This window comes from Paramisgurnus dabryanus, chromosome 4 (genome assembly GCF_030506205.2).
Source record: "Paramisgurnus dabryanus chromosome 4, PD_genome_1.1, whole genome shotgun sequence".
NCBI lineage: Eukaryota > Metazoa > Chordata > Actinopteri > Cypriniformes > Cobitidae > Paramisgurnus > Paramisgurnus dabryanus.
This window is the reverse complement of record NC_133340.1, coordinates 972,930-997,252: the sequence shown is the minus strand read 5'-3', so window position 1 is coordinate 997,252 and position 24,323 is coordinate 972,930. Positions and strand designations below refer to the sequence as shown.

At 36.6% G+C, this 24,323-nt stretch overlaps 3 protein-coding genes across 5 annotated transcripts; all 3 read left to right on the top strand.

The window, feature by feature from the left end:
- The first annotated feature begins 3,027 nt into the window (after positions 1 to 3,027).
- LOC135786156 (small integral membrane protein 45) lies at positions 3,028 to 5,723 on the top strand. Its single transcript, XM_073814541.1, has 2 exons — positions 3,028 to 3,242; positions 4,040 to 5,723. Exon 2 carries the CDS (start codon positions 4,050 to 4,052, stop codon positions 4,254 to 4,256), a length of 207 nt encoding a protein of 68 aa, XP_073670642.1. The 5' UTR covers positions 3,028 to 3,242; positions 4,040 to 4,049; the 3' UTR covers positions 4,257 to 5,723.
- A 737-nt stretch (positions 5,724 to 6,460) lies between these two features.
- LOC135786273 (uncharacterized) lies at positions 6,461 to 13,271 on the top strand. Its single transcript, XM_065295917.2, has 2 exons — positions 6,461 to 6,868; positions 11,552 to 13,271. The coding sequence occupies exons 1-2, from the start codon at positions 6,465 to 6,467 to the stop codon at positions 13,269 to 13,271; spliced, it is 2,124 nt and encodes a 707-aa protein (XP_065151989.2). The 5' UTR covers positions 6,461 to 6,464.
- A 1,750-nt stretch (positions 13,272 to 15,021) lies between these two features.
- LOC135785870 (neuronal-specific septin-3-like) lies at positions 15,022 to 24,048 on the top strand. 3 transcript variants are annotated; one of them, XM_065295479.1, is made up of 10 exons: positions 15,022 to 15,150; positions 18,422 to 18,661; positions 18,738 to 18,866; positions 19,682 to 19,763; positions 20,255 to 20,392; positions 20,662 to 20,779; positions 21,665 to 21,760; positions 22,275 to 22,371; positions 22,568 to 22,619; positions 22,709 to 24,048. In XM_065295479.1, the coding sequence occupies exons 2-10, from the start codon at positions 18,424 to 18,426 to the stop codon at positions 22,842 to 22,844; spliced, it is 1,086 nt and encodes a 361-aa protein (XP_065151551.1). In that variant the 5' UTR covers positions 15,022 to 15,150; positions 18,422 to 18,423; the 3' UTR covers positions 22,845 to 24,048. The 3 variants fall into 3 exon arrangements, with proteins under 3 accessions (XP_065151551.1, XP_065151552.1, XP_065151550.1); XM_065295480.2 differs by lacking the exon at positions 15,022 to 15,150 and adding an exon at positions 17,738 to 17,915; XM_065295478.2 differs by lacking the exon at positions 15,022 to 15,150 and adding an exon at positions 17,739 to 17,919.
- Positions 24,049 to 24,323: the final 275 nt, after the last annotated feature.

Below are 24,323 nucleotides of genomic sequence, written 5' to 3'. Positions count from 1 at the left end.
TTTAAGAATATTGAGTATTCTTGTTTACTTATTAATGTTTATTTAATGTAATTTATTTAAAGTGACATTGTACTTGGGAAAAACATGTCTGGATTATTTTGATAATTCTTTTATTTTGCTATTCTATTTAAGTTGGTAATTTTTTCTATTTTGCTATTCTATAAAAGTTTGCACTTTCACATGTGTAGTGTGTTTTGACTAAAGCTGTGAAGATTTAACTTTCTGCTATTAAGTTATATGTTTGGTAATAAAAAGTTAAACTGGCAAAAACAAACATTTTTTTTTCTCAGGGTCAGGGGGGGGCATTATAAAGGAATTATGCTTAGGGCACCAAAATGGCTAGCAGCGGCACTGCCAATACAAATATTAAAAAAAAACTTAAATCGAGATAAATTTACTTGAGAAGGGTGAAATTACCAAAGATATTAAGGGGGAACCTAATTCATTGCTAAAAAACAACGTTATTTGGTGTAATACAATGTGTTACAGTGATTATGTTTAAAGAACACATTATTTTTCACATACCGTACATTTTTGTAAATCCAGATTACCCTCTCTTCCTGAAACACATTGATTTTGTACAAAACTCATTTAAAAAGCTCTGTGTCCCTGATTGGCCAGCTAATCTGTACGTTGTGATTGGCCTGAATACCTCTGACATCAGCCGGAAATGTGACTTACCATGTTTGAAAGATTCAGTCACAATCGCTGATCTATATAAATGACGGTCACAATGCAATCCAATGCTAATCATCATCAACAATGCAATGCTAATCATCATCTCTGTTTTTTGCTTCAGATTTAGTTTCCCAGAATGCTTTGCTTGATGCTGTTATTTTAGTTTTACTCTGTGAAGACAAAGACTTTAACTTTGAACAGAATGTTGCCAGTAAATAACATAAATTTAAATCTACGGTAAGTTATCGGCAACCAGCTGCAAGTAACATTGTAATTTCTATGAATTCTTTTACAGTGTACTTGATTCAAGTTATTTTTTTACCATATAGGTATTGTTTTAACCCTAAATTTACTTGATTTTACTGAAAAACAAAACAAAAATCTTTGCAGTGAATGCAAACATTTTAGAGTCACAAACATCTTGTATAGTTGTGCTATGGTTATATTATATTTGTCCGGTTGTGTTTTGTTTTATTAAAAATCTGCTTATTGTGTTAATTCAATGAAGCATGCTTCAACTGCTTGTGATGTAGCATCTTTCATCTGCAGGGCCGGCCTTGGCCAATTTGCTGCCCTAGGCAAGATTTCACCTGGTGCCCTTTAGAATCACAGAATCACAATTGTGTTCCAATCATTTTGTTCATAACTTACACAGAAACAAACTGCACAGCTTTGTCTTGTTTTTCTTTATTTTGAAAATATTTTGGAAACACACACAAACACACAAACACATACACACAATACCCTGTTACTCAGGCATTTGATCTTGACATTGTTAAAATCTTGTCTTTTTTACATGTTTTAACACTGTACATTTAACTTAAAATATTTAATTGTGTACAAGAAAACAGCTCTTATTAATGAATTATTAGTAGCATGTTGTAGTGTCTCGGGAGATTGTGCTCATTGTTAAATAGCGTTGTGGCTATTGCACTGGAGCGGAAGTTTAAAATATAAACCCAGAATTCAGCGAACGTCAAGAACAAGAGAAAAACAATAAGGCCAAGACGCGGGATTTAAATTACGTTACACGGACCATGTATACATTTCAATGTTTCTGGACAGAAATACCAACTTTGTCTGGTATTAATAAGCTGCACATTGGAGTGCTGGCTGCTCCCCGCGGTGCTGAAGACGCGTGATGGCACATATACACAGATATCTACGTGCAATCTATTGGAAAGTGGAGGAGTCATTAGTTGGGTTAGTAAAATAACGAAATTACAGCTTTTAAATAGAAGAAAACAAGTTTTTTTGTAAAGAGATATATTTTTTTCAGATGAGTTAGTTGGGTTAGTAAAATAATGAAATTATAGATTTAAGTACAAAATAGTATTTATATAAAGAGAAATATTGAAATAAAATTGCAAAACTCTTCTTAAGAGGAAGTAATAAAGTAAAATAACGAATAATAATTATATAATAACGAATAATAGTTTCCAATAGGTTGCACGTAAATATCTGTGCTGCCACCAGTACTCCGTCCGAGCGCGTCTTCAGCACCGCGGCCAGCACTCCAATGCGCAGCTTATTAATACCAAACAAAGTGAACAAGTTGGTATTTCTGTGCAGAAACATTGAAATTTAAACATGGTCTGTGTAACATTATGTAAATTCCGCGTCTCTGTCTGATTGTTGTTTCCGTTTTCTTGTTCTTGACGTTGAATTCTGGGTTTATATTTTAAACTGCCGCTTCAGTGCAGTATAGCCACAGAGCTATTTAACAAGCACGATCTTCCGAGATACTATGCTACTAATAATTCATTATTAACTGCTGTTTTCTTGTGCAAAATATTTATATAATAAAATATATAAATATTTATAGTTAAATGTTTATATACATATATTAAAAAAAAAAAATAATTTGGGCGCACGGACGCCCCAAGGGGTCGGCGGCGCCCTTAGCATTTGCCTATTCCGCCTATGCCCAGGGCCGGCCCTGTTCATCTGCGTGTCGTGTGTATGTGAGGAGGAGTATCAGTAAAATGGAAGACTATTTTGGGAAGTGTCAGTCATGTTAAGCTGTTTGTGCTTGACACAGTGGGGTTGAATAATGACATTTCACGAGTAATAACCTTGAGGTTCGCTTAGCCCAAAATTGAATTTAGCTGTGGCCATCATTCACATTTATTAAAAAAGCTAAGACATTGTACTAGATAGATGACACCCTGTGTGTTTAACTTAACAAAGACATCATTAAATCATGATTTTGGTGGAGTATCCCTTTATGAAAACACTATATACTCTTATATTGTAGGATGAGATTGAAAGGGTTACCAAAAAATTATGTAACTTCAGCTCTGACTCTTTCTTCGTCAGAGATGTTTCCATGGTTACCCACCCTCCCATCCGGAATGGGATGGCACAGCTTTGACAGGGAGAGAACGAAAGCAAGGGTGTAAGAAAAACCCTCATTCCATAACATCAAATAAAATGCGATTTATGAGAATTTATGAGAACCATTGAGCTCTTTAAATCAGACAATACAGTCCACTCAGCCCTGTTTTGGCACTTAAAAAAACCCAAAACACAGCTGCCAACATACCACCACAGAAGGACTGCAGGTATGTGGAAATTCGCGATGCATGTGATGTGTGCATGTACAGAGAGACTTTATAAAGTCAATCTATTTAATATTGTAAACATCTGTTACGCTGATTTTATCAAAAGACTCATACTTCTTTTTCTTTTGTGTGTGTGTGTTTGAGGGGGGCTTGGGTGTGTTAGTACTGCATAGCAAAGTTACAGTATATGGATCATGCAACAATTCATTTACTCTACACTCGGAAAAAAAATGGTGCTAAATAGCACTAAAATCTCGTAATCATATAGGGGAACCATTTTTAGTGCTATATAGCACCTGTAAAGCACCTATAAAGAACCACCCGGGGGAGATATAGCACCATTATAGCACCAGATATGGTTCTATATAGCACAATATGGTTCTACACAAGTGCTATATGGCACTTAAAATGGTTCCCCTATGATAACGAGCTAGGGAACCACTTTTGGTGCCATTTAGAGTGTACGGCAGGTATATTTCACCTGGTTCCTCTTGTATTCTGAGAAAAAAAGTGCATAAGAGTTTCGTTGCAAAACGAGATAACTCAGTTTTTTAAATTTTTCAGAAATCTCGTTTTTTGGTTGTGCATTCGAATTAATATAAATTCAACTGCAGTTGGTTTGTTTTGATTTAAACCTTCAAAACTTAAAAAATACAGCTAAGAAGCACCATAAAACAAAATAATAACATGATAACATAATAATAAACATGTTTTGACAAAAATGTTAAAAACGGATTTATCTCGTTTTGCAACGAAACTCTTCATATATTGTCTTGTCTATCTCTGCTTTGCTTCAGAGGAAACAAAATGCCTTGGATGTTTCTGGATTGGTTTGTCCCTGTCTATCTGCTGGTTTCTGTCCTCGTACTGGCTGGTTTTGGAGCATGTCTGTATTTCCTAGAGCCGGGTCTTCAGGACGCTCACAAATGGAACAACAAGTCAATGAGACGCCAACCCATGGTCCCCATGAGGCAAACCCATTCCAGGGACGACGACAGCAATGCTTTGCTATAACAAAAGGATCAATGAGACTTTTGTGCTTAATCATTTATTGATGCTATTACATCAAAATTTGTTTTTCATTTATTGAGTTTTTATTCGCAACGATAAGATTTGGGTTTGTTGTAAGACAGTGGGGATTTACACAACAAAAAAAAAACTTTTAATGATTAATACATCAAACATTGTATGTTACCCAGTCTGTGAAAACCCAGCTGAAGCATTTTTTGGGAGTACTGTTTTCTACATCATACATCATTTTGCAATCAATTTATTTAGTTACATTTAAACAAAATTTGATTGCAATCACTTACCTTAAAAAAATTTAGTAAATTGAATGAATCATTTTTTTCAGTGGCCTGAAAAATTTGGAAAAGCCACATCCTGAGATACAAATAATTGAGATACTAATTGAAGAATATACTTTTAGCAGTGTTTATTACTTAACAAACTGTTTGTCATAAGTCACCAAACTAGTGATAGTCATTTGTAACTTTGCAGCTACTGATAAAAAACTGCCACACTGGAAAAAAAAATGATTCATTCAATTTACTCAATTTTTCAAAGGTAAGTGGTTGCAATTAATTAATTTAAGCTACATTTAAACAAAAAAGATTAGTAAAGTAAAATACAACAAAAAACTTTTGTTTAAATGTAGCTTAGATAAATTGATTGCAACCACTTACCTTAAAAATTGAGTAAAGTGAATGAATCATTTTTTTTTCAGTGCCATATTTCTCAAGTTAAGGGGATAGTTCACTTAAAAATTTACATTTTGTCATCATTTACTCACTCATTGTTCTGATGAAAACAAGAAAAAATATTTTGAGGAATGTTTGTAACCAAACCGATCAGAGGCCCCATTGATCTCTATAGTATTCTTTATTCCTACTAAGTCAATGGGGCCTCTGATTGTTTTGATAACAAACATTCCTCAAAATATTGTCATTTTTGTTTATTAGCACAAATAATTTTTATTAATATTATTTTACTTTTTTTACAGAACAAAGAAATGTATACAGTAGAGTGAATAAATTAGGACATAATTTTCATTTTTTGGTGAACTATCCCTTTAACTGAAAACTTGTTTAAGGTGAAAGGCACATAATACCAGAATACCTTATTTGATTTGTATCATCTATTTTAATGTGTTTATCTTTGTAAAAACAATGATATACTAAAAACACACTTTTATTAGTGGTGTACCATTGCTATTTAAGGTCCTGGATGTGTGTTAGTTATTCTCATGTTCCAGTAGTTTTGTGTTAAAAAAGTTAGTTTTGGACTGATACATTATCTAGATTCAAACCAGTTTCGTCTTTGTAGGTAAATACTGATAAACTTGATGGTTTGTTATCACTGCCACGTATATGCACAACTGTATTATCAATTACAGCATGTCTCTGTTTTACCTGTTTTAGCATGTCTGCTATTTTACAAAGCCTGTAAACAAATGAAATAAATTTGGGGTACTTCGGTATATATCTCCCCTTCATGTTTTTTTACTCCAAGAGTTTAACAAAATCTGCCACTGCCATTTAGCGTTGTGAAGTGAAGAGAGTGGGTGAATGGGACAGTAGAGCTTCAGATGAAAAGAATGGAGGGAATGTAAGTCTAGTACCCACCACTTCCTGACGCACTCGTTCCTCTTCATTTCCCAAGCTTTCTTCTCCAGTAAACAGGCTCACAGGTCAGTAATTATATATCATTTGACTATCAATCCATAATAAATCTAATAATTATATCTGCTAATCAAATACACTTCTTTAAATAACCTCATTGAATTTTGAATCTGTGCATTCTGCAGATGCAAAACCCTCTAAATGCGTCTGACATTTTATCTTGTAAATGAGCATTTTTATTACGCTCTTATGTTTAGTTTCAGTATTTTCACTTTAATGGCAATGAAAAGGTTAGTCAGTAATTGAAATGTCTTATTTTCACAAATGTCATTTCATTGGTATTTAACAAATTTGTTTGCAAAACAAGTGCATGCAAGCTTTTTTGAGCAAAAACATCAATTTCTTTAGACAAGAGTTGCAAAATCACTAAAGATGCAACCGTCTATAAACATTGCAAATGATGTAAGTCAGAATGTAAAAAAAAAAAAATTTTGAGGCATTTGCATGACTTAATCATAAATCTACAGTATTATGGAACAAATTCATTTTGTATCGTACGCTTATACTTTTTTGTCAATTCAACAGGCCGTCTTAAGCTACAATGAACCCAAAGGACCTAGACACTATCGAACACACATTAACTGCAAGATCTGCATCTCCAACAACACTTTCCGTATCACCCTCCCTCGACACACCTTCTCTTCTCTCTGCAACACTCTCGCATAGTCTTAGCCCTAGTTCTTCTCCATCTCGTCTCTCACCCTGTCCAATTCCCTCATCCTCCTCCCCTTCTCGCCTCAGTCCATCTTCTCATTTTATTTCATCTTATTCTCCGGTTCGTTTGTCTCCATGTCCCACACCTGAACTATCTCCATCACCCACTAGTCCATCCTCCCATGAGCCTCTTTCTTCTGTCATCTTCAAAAAGCCCATCCACATTACCTCCTTTAGTCAAACTGGGGGAACCCTGGAACACCACAACCAGATTCACAGTTCTCCACCCTGGTATGTTCCTTACAATATACATGTTTACATTTTATGTGTAGTGAGATCATGCTTGTATCCAAGGTGACTTACAGTGCATTCAATCTATATATTTATGCATTAGTACACTGTAAAAATGATATCAAATCAACATATATATCAAATACAGTTAAACTATTTCAACAAAAGTTATGTCAACTTATCACAAGTCATGTTATGAGCTTTGCATTGGTAATGCAATGATTTACACTGTCAGAAAAAAATCTGTCAATGGAGCAGTACCCTTTAAAATAGCCTTAAAGGGTCATTTATAGTGGCGCGTGAGTTCTACGCTATTGTCCGGGGGGCTAGTCAACTGGCAGTCATAATCACATTTAAAATCAGCGTGGCTACTTTAAAGGTGAAGTGTGTACATTTTAGTGGCATCTAGCAGTGAGATTACCACCAATGGCTCAGCAAACGTTTACCGAAACGTAAAGAGAAGCTACAGTAGTCACCATAGGACAAACATGTTACAGCAGTTGTCCATTTTAAGCCGAAAGTATACTCGGGACGTCCGCGTATGCGCGCCGTCCGCATGACGTCATTTTCGTCATCAGGAGGGTCCGCGGTCGGCCGCGCGGACTGTCCGCGTGCAGCCCAAAATTTGAGACCGCGCGGACAGTGCGCCTACAGTCCGCGTACGACAGCGCATGCGCGTGAAAATATTTAGACAGGACACTCCACTATAAACAATTATACAAAGGAAATAGACAACATTTGCACACACACTATCGTTTTTCTTCTTTAACTTTTACTTCTTCCAAGAACAGAAAGCTGTGGAGCATGTTTGTTTAATTCCTGTTCTTTGTTGTCTTGTTGTTTTTACTAAACTGTGTTTGCAATGGTGGATCAGTTACTTTTCTTCACATATCCTAATGTTTTAATGTACTGTAAATGTCGCCAAATCAGTGCTGCCCTGACAGCCTGTTAGACTAATAATTTGAATAAGATATCATTTGTATTGCGTATAGTGTCGAACGCGGCCATCCGCGTGTAGCCGCGGGGACTATACTCGGAAAGCTGCGCGGACGCGTGCGCGCGCGAGCCGGACGCGGACGCGGAAAAAAAGTATACCCGGCCCTTAAGGCTACTGTAGAAACATGGCGGCACAAAATGGCGACTTCCATGTAAGGGGGCCCGCGGTGTATGTGTATAAAAACGGCTCATTTTAAGGTAATATACACATAACAGTTTATTATGTAAGGTCTTTATATATAGATATGTATAAATTGCATTTCTGTCATTAGATCCTTCTAAAAGTTACACACTGAGATAAGAGATAAGAAGATTTTTTCTGTTTTGTATGTTTATTGTTTGTTTGAAAGCAGAGGGTCTGTTCTTTCATTTGATATATTTGTATGTTTATATGTATATTTTTTATGTTTTTATCCTGGCGGGCAACTTTTCAAAAAATGGCTGGCGGGGAATGAGTTAATGAAAAACGATACGTCCCTGGTGTTGAGGCTACGCGGTGGGACTTACGCAGAACTATAATGAGCACCTTATATGTACCAGAGTCGTATAATAAGAGAGTTACGAAACGCTTCGATCTCGCTGCTGCGCGGTCACGTGATTCATGTAACGTTCTACAGTTCCAAACCAAACAGGGCTGTCAATCTGTTTGCATAGGTTTTCAGCTATTTTAGGTAAATATTAGCTTGTAATGTGAATTGATCACTATACTTGCTATGTTTATAACGTTTTTTTTTACTAGGGAGTGATGGAAATACAGTAAATCAGTTAATAAAGATAAACAGTTAATGGTGACCCAAAGATAACTGTGGTTATCTATACCAACTACAGCAACACAGTTTATCTTTTATTTTTGTAGCAAAAATATTATTTTATTTTTTATTAAAAAAATTATTATTAACGATAATCATTACCTACCGCAGAGTACATAAAATATCACTGTTGACTGTATTCATAAAATGTCTGAAAATGTAAAGAGAAACGGTAATTTCATCGACTTACCAGCAGGTGCCATTGAAATGAATGGGCTTCAGTGCTGCGTTTGTAACTATGCATCACTCCATGACAAGCTGTTACTTCCGCATTCCATTCTTACAACGGACGTCTATGTGAGTGTCGTAACTCTCTTATTATACGACTCTGATATGTACCATTTAGGTTCAAATCTGTGTAAATTTGGTACTAATATGTATCTTTAAGCTACTAAAATGCACCTGGTACCTACCAATATGCACCTTTGAGGTACTCATAAGAACACTTTAGGTGCAAATGTGTAGTTTTTGACAGCTAGGGACCATTTTTTCTGACAGTGTACCAATTAGCTATATAGTCACTGTCAGGGGCGTCAGTTTGTGTTGAAAAGTGGTGGGGACAAAATATCAGATGAAAAAACATTACAGCGCAGAGGCGTCATGCCCATTCAAACTGAGGGGGCATGTGCCCTTGGTTTTTTGAGCCAAATGGATTTTGCATGCAACCTGAAAATCAAACAAGCGTCCATCAATCGGTAACTTGTCCTTTAATCTGTTTAATATGCATCCTTGTCACTTTTCAGAGATTTTTGCCGTTATGATAGTGTTTTGAACATGTTACATTACTTTCTGGCGGCAGGCGCTGCAGTCAGAGCAGCCGCAGACGTCATCAGCGTGTTGCTGCTGCATTTGGCTATCTAAAACGTGCAAGAAACGCTCACAATGTGCAGTTAACCTCCTCTGTGTAGAAAATGTATGGTTTAAAATGTGACCGTCTCGACGTTATATTAGTAGAAATTTCTAGATTCATCTTCTTGGCACAACGCCAAAGTTCGCCAGAGTTAACGTGGGCGCGGGATCACACATGCTCACATATGAGGTAAAATTTTATGCAAAAATTAGTTCCTCCAATCATTTTACCTAAACATATTTTTTAAAATCATTATTGAACATTAAAATCAATCACTTGGCTATAGCGTCTGTAATTTTCGTTGTTTATATACTTTATGGATTTAAAATGACATTAATTTCATAATGCAGTTGTTGTGCAAAATGCAAGTCATTAAACAAAACTTAAATAAATAAAACATGTCGTTTCTGTTTTAAATATGATACCAATATGTCATTATTCCAATTGAATAGTATTTGATATGAAAGTGAGTCGTGTCAACACTTTTATTTTGGAGTTTTTTGCATGAAGGCAGGGGCACTCATATTGTTGGAAATGTAAGTGCCATGGAAAAGATTGAAAGCTCTATAATATAATTCGTTTGATGTATGTGAATGCACAAATTTCTGTGAACTTCGCACACTCTGCCCCCTTAAAAAAAATTGGTGAATGACGCCCCTGGCAGGACGGGAAAAATATTGAATAACGGCGAATCAAAAATGGGCAGTCAACAACAAGAAAATACTCAGCATAAAAGCCTCAACAATGTCGACTGCACATGTAACAGTCCCTGTAACACCAGCTCAACCGTACTGTAGAAAACAGCAGCATGTTAAGTCAATGATTACAATGAAATTCATTACATAATGTAAAAGAAAACAAACTATAAGCACACAACGCAACATATGTGACCCTGGACCACAAAACCGTACAATGCAAAAAATGATTTTCAAGAAAAAATGTTCTTAGTATTTTTGTCTTGCTTTCAGTAAAAATACCTAAAAATTCTTAAATTAAGATTCTTTTTCTTGATGAGCAAAATTACCTAAGAAACTAAGTAGTTTTTAGACCAAAAATACCAAATGTAAGTGATTTTGTGCATAAAACAAGCCAAAAATCTGCCAATGGGGTAAGCAAAAAAATCATGAAAATTTTTCTTAAACACTAAATTCAAGAAAAATTAAAGAAAAAATTGCTTGCCCCATTGGCAGATTTTTTTGCTTGTTTTATGCACAAAATCACTTAAATTTGATATTTTTGGTCTAAAAAGTAGATTTTTGCTCATCAAGAAAAAGCATCTTAATTTAAGAATTTTTAGATATTTTTACTGAAACAAGACAAAAATACTAAGAATTTTTTTCTTGAAAATCTGACTTTCTTACTTAGTATTTTTGTCTTGTTTTCATTAGAAATATCAAAAGATTCTTAAATCAAGATGTATTTTCTTGATGAAAAATAAGAAAATTAGACAAAAACTATACAATTTAAGTGAATTTGTGTTTAAAACAAGCAAAAATCTGCCAATGGGGTGAAAAATGTTTGCTTAAATTAAGAGTTTAAGAAAAAATAAATCTTATTTTTAGTTTTTTTCCTCACCCCATTTGCATATGGTTTTGCTTGTTTTAATCACAAATTCACTTAAATTGTATATTTTTTTGTTTAAAAACTAGACTTATTTTCTTACATCATTGCTCATCAAGAAAAAGCATTTTAATTTAAGAATTTTTAGATATTTCTACTGAAAACAAGACAAAAATACTAAATAAGGAAGTCATTTTTGCAGTGTAACAGTCGCACAGGTATTGTTTGATTTTTCAGAACATTTTACCCAATGGTTTCAAAAAGTGGTGGGGACAAAATCAGCCATTTCAAAAAGTGGTGGGGACATGTCCCCAGCGTCCCCAGTGTAAATGACACCTATGGTCACTGTACAGGAACACACTTTTAATATTTTGCAATGTCTTTTATATTATAAAATACAGTTGTTTACTTTTTAGAGTTATTTTACATTGCTACCATTATACATTGCTAACTGTTCTGGGTCCACAGCATCATCAATACAATGGACACATGTCTGAATGTTCCACATCTGAAACCAGATGAAACCATATCTCAATTTGAGCCAACATCAACTGACAGCTCATCAGTACCTATTGAAGAAAACAAACCATTGGATTCCCTTCATATGCATGATAAGAATTTGACTGAAGAAAATAAAACATCTAGATTCACACCCATTTCATCCCCTGAGAGAAAAGCTAGATCAATTCCCATAACCAGAACAAGCCAGAAAACTGGCCCAAAACTGGATCAACCTCAACTAAAAAACCTGAATTCAAACGTCACTGGAGTTACCAAACCGACAAAGTTCGAAAGCTTAAGCCCTCACACGTTGAAACATGTCGAAAAATGTGCGAGAATCCCACAGACTTTAGCGAGCTACCAAAAGAGGCGCCAATCCCAGGACCCAACTCTTGTTCAAATCCGTCTCGGATTGATTAAAACAGGGAGGATTGTAAACGCTGGCACCCAGCTCTCTCAATCTGAGAAGAGGAAGCCAAGCAGTGAAGAGAATGAGCCAAGAATTCAAGATGGACATTCATCTACTTTGGGAAGGCTACCGCTTCCCATTCATTCAAAGATAATGTTAGGGTCAGCTAAGGAGATAGTAAGACCTAACTTGATGTGCCAGGGCAGTGTTAAACATCAAAACCACAAGAAAAACTTCACACAAGCTTCAATGAAAGAAATGAGCCAAACCTCTAAACAAATCACATCTGCACATACTTCATCACCAAACATGACCACAAACCAAGAGGGTGCATTTCAAAAACTTGGCAGTACAAGTTCCCTAAAAGGATACAATGAAGTGATTTCATCTAGAAGGCAAAACAGAGCTGTCAATGATATTTCTAAAGACCTTAAACTGATGATCAACTCTACGCAACTCAATCAATCCAGCAATAATGACAACCTTACTTCTAAATCTAAGAACAGGTCTCAGTTCGCAGGTTCAGAGACAGACACTTCAATCAATACATCCATTTATGCACCAGGTCAGTGCGGCCGGATAAGCAACTTCCAGTTCCCTTTGAAGAGCCACAGATCATCCACCGAATGCAGTCAACTGGGCAGAATCTGTAGACCTGTGATCAAAAGAGCCTGTGGGACGCCTGACAGCAGACTTACATACTTGAAATCTCCTCAAGCATGCAAAATTGTTTCCTTTTCCACAAACCAAACAGGGAGCACAGGGGGTAACGGAAGCTCATCCCAAAATATATGCCCTTCAGATTCAGATTCTTCTAAATCTTCTTCAAGTGAAGCAATCTTACAAGAAGATTACAAAAGGTACCGAGGTTCACGGCTACACAAAAAGAGCCTCGCTAGATGTAGGATGAAGTTTGTCGGAGAGGAGAAACGTGAGGTTGCTTTTCAGCCGGACCCTCGTGATCTACTCTGTACACAATCTACAGAAAGCCCAAACACGCAAACCAACTTGGTTACAAATTCTGAAATGAATGAATGCTTTTCCCACAGTCCAGTTGTCCAAGAACAACAACCTGAATCACTATGTAACACTGACAGAATCAAAAACCCAGTTTTTGAAGACAAGCTTCAACAGCGGGACAAAGCAGAATGTAGATTTCATGAAATACACACTGAGCAAGAAGACCACCCACAATCACATCCATCTGTAGATGCAGAGCTACAACCCTCTCCTGGAAAATGTGTGTCTGCAGGTGAGTGCGAACACAAATTACTTTAATTATAGGATAAAGACACAATCCATTTCAAGGATGATATGTTATATGAATTTTATTGCATGATACTCTGGAATGCTTGATTCTGATTGGTCAGTGGCGACTATTTTATTTAAAAATTATTAAACCAGATGTATGATTATCTTGTTTGAACTTTGAACTTCCACATTATTCATAACATATCACTTTAGGGTGATAACCTTTTGGGATATCCGTCCGACTGTATGTTATCCCTTACATCAGGGGTGGGGAACCCTGGTCCTGGAGGGCCACTGTCCTGCAGAGTTTAGTTCCAACCCTAATTAAACACACCTGAAAATCTAATTCAAGTCTTCAGGATTACTTGGAAATTAAATTCAGGTGTGTTTGATGAGGGTTGGAACTAAACTCTGCAGGACAGTGGCCCTCCAGGACCCAGGGTTCCCCACTCCTGCATTACGGTATAAAAACTGAACATAAACATGAAAAATGTAATGAATAATGAATCATTCAATCAATAAAAAACTTACAATAAAGGTAAACTCTCAAAAATAAATATACAAAAGCTGGGATGATACCCTCAAAAAAGGTCCTTATACGTACAATTTAGGTACAGATATGTATGCAAATACGCTCCGTCGAGGTACTAATATACACTCTTTAGGTAAAACGGTACCATCCATAGAATATGGACATAGTGTCCGTGACGTCACCCTGAGGTTTGTGAAGAGCTTATTTGAAGGTTAATGTAGGCGCTGCCTGTCGTCGCCATCTTGGGCGCGCGTCACTGTGCATCACTCTTGGATAATCAAAAAAGGGTAAAGCGGCGGGATATGGATGAAGCTGAGGTGGCTGGTTGCTAAAACCATGCCCGCCAAGCTCGATTCTAGTGACAGTAGTGGCAGTTTACCCATCAATCAAGTGGCCACGCCCTTAATTATGCAGAACTATAAGGTTTAATAATATATTTTAAATAGATAAGTTACAAAACAATTCACCCCACTCACAATTGTCATCAAGGGCAAAATTAGCTATATAGACCAAAAACACTTATTGTACCAGGCTGTAAACATATTATTTTCTACTAAAAAGTTGGGCATTTTAACATAGGGGTTCATGTAAATTAACTCCCATTTGGAGCAAGCCTTTAGCAGCCAGTCAATGAATTGCAGTTTAAGTCACTTCCGTATTGGCTTCATCAGAGACATTGGAAGGTTGCCCCTCGGTACCGCCCCAGTAACCACTTTTGTACATTTATTTCTGAGATTGTGGGACCAGGGCCAGATCTGGAGACCAGAATTAGGCAGCACACCATAGCAAACACAGTAACTGCGTGTTAAATATCACTCACAACATCTTGAAAATGAAATCTGTTATCAAAAAATTATATGATAGATGGCAACGTGAAATTGATTGTATGAATTTGTATGTTTTATAAGAAAAATCACTTGTATGTAACATTTTGCTATTTGAACTATGCCAAAATTCTCTCTGGGTGTCATGTGACATTAAGATTAACTGTGACGTCAGTGCACTAAAATGGTGGACACACACAGAGAATGAAGCTGAAAAGCATGTTGCAGACTCCAGCAGTGCTGTTCTATATACAACTAGAGAATCAATCAGATATTCGTGTCTCGCGTGCAGGGTGTTATGTATATTGTATATATTTCACAATAAATAGATGTCAAAGAATAAACTGAATGGAAATGTGCAAAACCCAAACGCTGGCTTATCACCAAGTGCAGGCATGTCTAAATACAGTGAGATAACCAGGTTATGAGGTTGCTCTATAAGACACACTGACACTCAACAGCGCTTCAAATGCTGCAAACACTCTGCATGCAAACAGACAAACAGAGACCACATGAGACAGGCAGGCAAGGGTCTTCAAAGCAGTAAAATGTGAGTACAAAATGTAAAAATTCACCCGTTGTTGTTGTATTGTGTAATATTGGCAGTGTAAATTCAACAAAAAACAGTGTTTGCAACCCATTTGACTCTGTATATTATGTATTTGATAGATTTTTGAGTGAAACATGACATTCAACAAATACTTTATGGATTATGTTCTATTTTTATTAAAGGGATAGTTCACCCAAAAGTTCTCTCATCATTTTCTCATCCTCATGTTGTTCTAAACTTATATGAATTTCTTTTTTTGATGAAAACAAAAGAAGATATTTTGATAAATGATGGTAAGCACACAGCTGATAGTAACCATTGACTTCCTTAGTAAAAAAAAATCAAATATAGTGATAAACGATGAAGAAGATATGAAGAGTTTGGTTCCAAAACGCAATAAACGCCATTTTTGAAAAAAGTTACTGCCAAAATCAGGTCAGTATTTAAAAGTGACTTCTTAATTTTACGCAAAATCCAATATCCGCTGTGTTATTCTGTCATCTTTTCTCCCTTTTTTCCCAAAACGCAATAAATGTCACTCCTCCTTTTCTACAGAATGCAATAAATCCGCTCCACAAATTACAGGGAACAATTCCACGCAATGTAAACAAACAATGGCGGCGCATTGAGTACACAGAGTCCTAGTTTTCCTCATCTACTTTGTACTTCGTGATCAACAAACAAACAAAAATGAAAAAATACTTTAATAGCATTGATAAACCTGTGGTTTTCTGTGACGGGGAAGAAACGTAAGCCATCAACATCTAATTATTTACGCGAGAGGCACTCGAGAGACGATCACTTGTTCTCCCGATAGCATCTAGCTTCTCTCGTGTTAACACATTGACCCCAGGGGATCTTATGAAACACTTTCCATAATTGTACTCAAAGTCAACGAGAATCACAGCTGATCGCTGTGAAAAATGTTAAGCGACGACGTCTAGTATAACCGCGCAGCAATGACAGTGTACCTAATATGACAAAGTAAGTGTTTTGATTAATGCTATTAATGTTTATTTTTTTTAATCAGTGTGTACAACTGTTTAACTAAATGAATATAAAATGGCAAAAATAAATGCACATTTATACATTGATTGAATAGATTTATAGAATTTTGGAAAAAAAAACTTGTCATGGATTTATAGCATTTTTTATAATAAATCTTTGAAAATCAAGTTATGGATTTGAATTTTTTATGTTTTTATAACCTAAAGATGCTATGTGAAAGTTTGTAACAGAAAATAGTGGTTTTCATCTTGTCACCTTCTTGGTATAGAAAAAACAAGTTTTTACCGAAATTTGTCAAAATGGATTTATTGCGTTTTGGAACCAAACTCTTCATATTTTAATAAATTATGGTAAGCACACAAGAGAATGTACCCATTGAATTCCATCGCATTTGTTTTTTCTACTATGGAAGTCAAAGGTTACAATCGGGTGTGCCTCATACATCCTGAAAAGTGAAGCTGCTGGTTCTTTGTTAGCCCCCTGGTGGCTGGATGCAGTACAAGTCATAAACTTAAAAATTAAAAAATAAATTACACTTCCAATAAAATTTTCTGAAAGATCGTTTTGGGCCTTTAAAGTAGTTGTTATTACGCTGATATATATTACATTTTTGTGATCATGTTAGCTAGTAATTTGATGGTATAGAAACGGGGCATGCTGTCAAGTTTGACATTTGTGATTGACAGCTTCTCTGAGCGGACTTCCGGAGCTTCGAGGGAAGATTAAAGATATAACTAACTATAAATTTTCGATTTTTGTGTTATTTCACACCAACAAAATGTGTTGCATTTAACTTACCTTATTTTAGCAAGCCGATCAAATGAGACATTCAAGGGGCATGGTTGGGCAGAAGTTTGATACTGCGGCTCCGCCTCCGGGCCACAAGGACGATTCCTCCAAACTGACGTTTTTGCGTAACATGTTAGCCTCCATCGTGGTACATTTTACATTTAGTTCATTACAATGGAAGGAAGCATGCAGCGCAGCGCTGTCTTTTTTACAGTCTATGGTTACAATCAGCTATATGCTTATTAAAATATCTTATTTTGTATTCATCAGAAAAAAATTATTCATACAGGTTTAGAACAACATGAGAATGAAAAAATGATGACAGTATTTTCATTTGCGGGTGAACTATCACTTTAACTTTCCTGACTAAACCATAGGAAAGGATATCCAGAAACATTCTGAGAAAGTTGTATGAACTCAACCCTAACAATTACCGTAAACGTTCTGAAAGCGAAAAATTGTTAGCTGGGTAGGCAATTGTTTTTGTACAGCGAATAGAATGTACTAAAGTAAATATTTAATTGTCAGGATTAAACTACCGTGTTTTAAAGAAAGACGTCTTTTAAATCACATTAATATAATTTTATGTTTGGTTACGCAATGTAGCCTACCAAAACAAACACAGATCCAAAGATTTATGCTGCACAAATATCCCACAGCGACCTGAATTCCCAATTTTAGCTTGAGCCGCGCAGTGGGCATGCGCCCTGCATCAGCCAGTCTCCTTGTTAGTTTCCGTGGTAACGGCAAAAAGGGTGGAGGAAGGAATGAGCAGCGAGCGGAAAGGCTAGAGAGAGAGAGAGAGAGAGAGAGAGAGCTGATGAAAGAAAACGAGAGAGCGGTACCTGAACACACAATCATACTCTTGTAGCCTGCTTATTTTTGAAAACATTGATAAACGGTGTGATTTAAACGGCGAGGGAGACGGAAATTATTAAAGCTTGCAGTGATCGATACAAGGAAGATCAGTAGGTATGACGATTGTTTCTTTAGCTTACTCGTTGTCATACGAAGCGGTAGATAGCGGTAAAAAAAATGGGACAAAGAAAGGGTATGTGTATGAATTCACTGATGCTCATTTTTGCCTTTTATCAAGCTTACGTTTTATCTGCACAAATACACATTTTATTCGATGTGACGCACGTGTCGCTCGCAAAGAAAATGTCGTATGGGATGTGTTTTGATTAAAAAGAGCGTCTTGATGCGTGGGAAAGGTTGAGCCCCCTGGGTAATAAATCCGATAATTCATGGTTTGTTTCCTTTTTTGACTAACACATGGGCCAACAACTTGAGATACACTGAAAAGAGAAGCATTATTTTGGTAAAAAAGCAAAAGCAACATGGACGACATGATATATAATAATTGTAGTTAATTCTTATTCTACGTTTTATTTTATTGCTCCTGAACAGCATGCAATGATAAACAAAGCACTGTGTACTCTTATTATTATTCATTGTTCGCTTTTTCATACAGACATGTCAGAAATTGTCCCCCCTGAAGTGAGACCCAAACCTGCTGTCCCGGCTAAGCCGTCTCATGTGACCCCACCTTCTGGCGGTCCCTTTTTGACTTCACCCCAAGGGACGGGGGGTGAGGGTCAAGGGTCAGGTCGAGGATCTACGTTGCTTGGATACATTGGTATAGACACCATCATTGAGCAAATGCGGAAGAAGACGATGAAGACGGGGTTTGACTTTAACATCATGGTGGTTGGTGGGTTTCTGTTGACATCATTGGTTTTGATTTGTTGTATTGCCCTAGCTTGTTATACTCTCTCTCTCTTTCTCAGGTCAGAGTGGCCTTGGCAAATCCACTCTGGTTAACACCCTGTTTAAGTCACAAGTTAGCAGGAGGACCACAGCTTGGAGTCGTGATGAGAAGATTCCAAAAACTGTTGAGATAAAGTCTGTATCTCACGGTAAGACCACATGCATATCAATCTTGTGACTTCTAAACATTTAACTGGATGCAAGGATGGAGTGCCAGGGAATGTTGATGCTCATTTCTGTAATGGCATCCATTGCTCTGTTATAAAAGGATTTAGTGGTTGCCATAGGAAAGACCTTTTCGTGGACAGAAATAGACTTCATGGGCTAATTAGAAGGACTTCATTAACATTTGCTCTCGTATTCAATACACCAGAGCCTGACACTGTGCTCCAGCCTTTCTGAACATTTGTTCTGAAACATCAAGTCAATGAGCTTTCAGCCATAAACAGAGGAACAAGCTGCCATGCACTTCGCAGGCAATACATTTTAGTTAGATATAGCTATAAAGTTAATTGTGTCCCAATGCATTTATTAGCAGAACTAGTGTTTAAGACATGATGCAGCACAGCGTCTAGACTAGCATGTGTTGAGGCTAAATGTTCAAAACTCGGATGATGGTCAGTGACCTTAGGTATTGCAACAGCTGGCATGCTAAATAGTAAATGATGTAAATGGTGTTTGGTAGAAAGACACTACTAGGAAGAAAATATTCAATCTAGGGCAAATGTGTCGAAGATGGGTTGCTTTGACAGTGTATAAGGTGTAGGTAATGATGGGATGTCTTTGCAGATCATGTGGACCGAGTATCGTCTGATTTTAAGGGACAGTTCTTTCAAAATTATTTATTGTGTCAGCCTAATGTTATGGCAAATTTCTGTATGTCTCAGAATTTGCATACTGAAAAGAAAATGTATTCTGTATGTGTGTGTGATTTGTAACCGATTAGTTAATGTTGATTTTGTAGTGATTGAGGAAGGTGGAGTGAAGATGAAGTTAACTGTGGTTGACACACCAGGTTTTGGGGACCAAATTAACAATAATAACTGGTGAGTATTATGCGATTTCTCTGTTAAAGATAGTGGAAACCATTATTAGGCATTGTTTGTTAACCAATTTGGTGTCTGCAAATTTTCCAAAATCCTTTTACATCCTTTTGGATAGAAAGTAATTTTAATTAACAAGCCTACATGTATTTTATTGCCATATAAGTTGCTAGACGAGAATCTGATTTTAGGGCCAAAGATATTCGCAATGGGACATTTTTTTTGTGTCATTCAAACTACTTCATTCCATATCGGATGTTGTTTATATGCTTTTGCTTCTAAAGTACTTTATCATTTTATGATTTAATCAGCATATTTCGTAAGTAAGCTATATGCACCTTTGATTCATGTATAAACGTTTGTACTATACTTCGGGCTTTAGGATAAGGTTCAAGGTTGGTACCTAGTAACTACACAGTTAAACTGTAAGTACATAGTATGTACAAAAATAACAGGACTGTAAAATAAAGTGCTGATGCTTTAATTTTTTGTAGCTGGGAGCCCATATCCAAATACATCAATGAACAATATGAGAAGTTTTTGAAAGAAGAAGTCAACATTTCTCGCAAAAAACGCATCCCAGATACCAGAGTTCACTGCTGCCTGTACTTCATTTCCCCAACTGGACATTCGTAAGTTCAGAATATTATGTTTTCTTATTTTCAAAAGTTTAAAAAAATACTTTCCATAGCAATTTTGTTAAATAGGATGAGCTGTTATTAATTTAAGGTAGCATGTATTCAGCCGCCTTATCCAGTCAGTAATACTGATATGCCAGATTCTGAATGCTTGACTAAACTGTAGCAGTCACACGAGGCCTCAGAGAATCTCCATTGCAGAGTAATAAAATCCTCTCCTATCGGTCTATTAATCATATCTCTTTCCCCTTATTTCTTCTCAGCCTTCGCCAGTTGGATATTGAGTTTATGAAACATCTGAGTCGTTCGGTCAACATCATTCCTGTCATCGCAAAATCTGACACGCTCACTCCTGAGGAGAAAACTGAATTTAAACAGAGGGTGAGAATGAAAGACAGATTCAAAGATAGATAAATACAGTAGATAGATAGACAGACAGATCATTCAGTAGTGCCGAGTTCAGACTGCATGATTTTCAAACTAGTCGGGTCACCTGTGGTTTCACACTAGGTGATGATCTGGGGAGGCGTTCAGTCGCTGCTGTTTCAGACTGCATGATGGATTGGCGACAGGGGTTTTCATACTGCATGACTTTACCATAAGAAGAAGAATCGCTGATTACTTTGTCCCGCTCCGCAAACTACGTCTCACAAAAACGCATGCGAGAATTGACGCGAAGGAAACAATGCTAAGACCAGAGTTCTCAAGTGAGACTGGGATTATTATTAAAAATGGTAGATCGCAAGACTATAGCTAACCATACAAATTGCATGTGCGCTCATTTGCAGCAGAAAGAAACAGAAATAAAGATTATAAAGGAGGAAATGTTTTGAGAGACTCCTCCCCGAACTTCCAGCTGCCCTGTATGTTGCTCTCTCATTGGCTGTAGGTCATCGCCAATGTTATTGTCAGTCAAAACACATTTCACACGGCATGATTTTGAATCACCGACCGGTCCAGATATTTAGCATGCCAAATATCTCACGGGTGTCGGCGACTCGTCGGCGATTCTCTCAGAACGCATCTTTTATAATTCACACTGTGTGATTGTGACTCGCGTGCACGAGCATCGATTTGCCTGTGATTTCAGGCATTTGTCGGCGATTTCTCAAAACCTGTCGGCGAGTCAAAATCAGGGCTAAAATCGTGCAGTTTGAACTCGGCATTACAGTTAGAATGAAGATTCAAATTCTGATTCAATATGAAGTCAGCTTTCTCATACAGATTTTGATTCACTCAGATGTATCTTTCCATAATTCCTTGCAGGTGAGGAAGGAACTGGAAGCGTGTGGGATCGAGTGTTATCCACAAAAAGAGTTTGATGAAGACATGGAGGATAAGAGTGATAATGATAAGATCAGGGTAAGAACTGCCGAAGAATACCCAAGAGTAAGATAAGTCCATACATACCCTTTTCATCTCTGTGCGTTCCGTAACTCTTTCTGACGCACCCACTGCTAGCCTAGCTTAGCACAAAGACTGGAAGTAAATGGCTCCAGCTAGCAAATGATTTTGCGTGGATTCACACACATACCATAAAGATCCCGTAAAGACATGTGACTTATTTTTTCCACAGCGTCTGAAGTTTGCTAATTATCTGTGATTTATCTTTCGAGAAACCACACGCATGCATTTCAGTTCATGATGAGATCATAAGAAGCGTGTGATGTGCTATTCTGTCATGCTGGTGAATGATCTCAGCTTCAATCCAATTTGCCGACATTTCTCATCATGAATGTTGAACTGCGTTTAAATCCCTGTGTCAAACAGATAAACCATAACTTCTGGTTGAGATGAGATGTGTTTATATCTTTATCTTTCATCTCTGAGTTCTCTGATTTATTTATGTTTGTCTCATTTAATCTGTGTATTACAGGAAGCAATGCCCTTTGCCGTGGTAGGAAGTGATAAAGAGTACCAGTTCAATGGCAAACGAGTTCTGGGTAGAAAGTCGGCATGGGGAATGGTGGAGGGTGAGTGAGCCATGTACTGCTGGTAACTTTATATTCTTTAATGCACTCGTGTGGATAAAAGATGGTACTACACATGCTTCACTTACATGTTATGTTCAGGTCTAACTTTCAAATTTGACCTGTTTTACAGTAAGACATATACAGTATTTTGTACAGAATGTTAAAATGGTACATATTTTCATTTTTGTTTCTGCAGTTGAAAATCCAGATCATTGTGAATTCTCCTTACTTCGAGATTTCCTGATTAGGTATTGTGTATTAAACTTTATAATCTTTACTGTCTGTCAGTGTTGACTCTTATAATAAAGCTCTTCAAAAATTTTCATCATGTGCTCAGGTCTCACCTCCAGGACCTAAAGGAGGTCACCCATAACATTCACTATGAGACATACCGTGCCAAGAGACTCAATGATAATGGAGGTCTGCATCTCATCTCCTCCTCCGCCAATGATACGCAAGAGAGTAACCTGTGAGGAAAACAGGAGAAGGCTAGTAATGATAGATAATAGACAAAATGTTACAAAGTTTCACCTTGTACAAGCTGTGCATGCTATGAAGATTTCATTGCTGTGGAGGTTTTGTCCTCTTACTCCTTTTAACTCCTCGTGGAACCCGTTTGCATCTCTTATTGCACAACTCTGGAAAATTGAAAAACCCTTCCCTAGTTGTTAAGCTCACTATTGAGTTTCATGAGCAAGATTGTTCGTGATAATCTTTGCGCAGGTCTTGTGTAAGATAAAATGGTCCTATGTACAAGCATTTTAAACAGTGTCCACTATTTTCTCCACTCTGAAAAATGTAAACCTCCTTTATCAAAACCTCTGTTACATACTTTTGAGCAGTTTAATCTAGTAAATGGGTCACCACCTGGAGGATCGCACTGCCACTGCAGCTTACTCAATTGACCTTATTTATTAAAACATTTAGCACATTTGACAATGCAAGATGCCTGAAATCTAACATTATCAAGAAATTCTTAGTGTTAAAGTGTTTAGGGTTTTCATCTCTGGCTCTGGACGAATTTTCATTTATTTCTTGCTGTGAAACTCTGCAAAAGCAAGTCTCAGAGGACTCTTGACTATTGAAGAATAGTATATTTTTAAAGATCCTTCCAAACAGGTTCAACAGTTATAATACATGCCATGATTGACAGTGGCCAATGTGTTTACATTGCTGTTTAGCATCACTATGATGGCCGAATATAATTCAGGATAAAACTGAAAGAGTACTGATTAAAATGATCAGTGCCTTTGGAAAATCAAAGTTGTGGCTTTAAAGTTTTCCTTCAGCACATTTTGTATGGGCACCCTATGTGTGTGTGTATGGTGTTGGCGTGGATGCGTACAAAAGTCACATACATTTTTTCAATTTGCTACATGTTTTTTCTAACTCTTTTAACTTACCACCATCACCCCCAGTATATTTTTCATTGTGTGCCAATATTTCCATGCCTTTGTGTATTTAACATTTTTACATTTCATGTTACCATAGGATTCTCCTACATGATCCATGCACATACTGATAACTGTATGAAACTTATGTCATTATTTTCATATCACATTTCATTAATGCTGGTGTGGAATAATAAACCGACTTAGAACAAAACATTATTTATATTGTATTTATGTTGTATTTATTATAATAATTGTTTTAATTTAATAAACATGTTTGCCATAATTGCATTTACTGTCGTATCTTAGATAATATATAGAAGTATATATATATATATATATATATATATATATATATATATGCGCTTTTTCTCTTACTGTCAGAAGAGGATCTTCTTTGAATTTGTGCAAAGTTTTGATGTGTTAAACAAAAAGTGTTTTGGAGGCATGGAAGTAAATTTTTGAGTTTGGTTTGTAAGTCACTAAATCCAACCTTTTATTATTTTAATCACTGTCTTGTTACCTAAAACATAACACAATGTCCGCAACTCCGAGTAACTG

Bases quoted from the DNA above. Each gene is read 5' to 3' on its own strand.
- LOC135786156 (XM_073814541.1), top strand. From the start codon at position 4,050: ATGCCTTGGATGTTTCTGGATTGGTTTGTCCCTGTCTATCTGCTGGTT.
- LOC135786273 (XM_065295917.2), top strand. From the start codon at position 6,465: ATGAACCCAAAGGACCTAGACACTATCGAACACACATTAACTGCAAGA. The intron at 6,869-11,551 runs GTATGTTCCTTA...CTGGGTCCACAG, and splicing joins ATTCACAGTTCTCCACCCTG to CATCATCAATACAATGGACA.
- LOC135785870 (XM_065295479.1), top strand. From the start codon at position 18,424: ATGTCAGAAATTGTCCCCCCTGAAGTGAGACCCAAACCTGCTGTCCCG. The intron at 18,867-19,681 runs GTAAGACCACAT...TTGATTTTGTAG, and splicing joins GATAAAGTCTGTATCTCACG to TGATTGAGGAAGGTGGAGTG. The intron at 22,620-22,708 runs GTATTGTGTATT...TCATGTGCTCAG, and splicing joins CTTCGAGATTTCCTGATTAG to GTCTCACCTCCAGGACCTAA.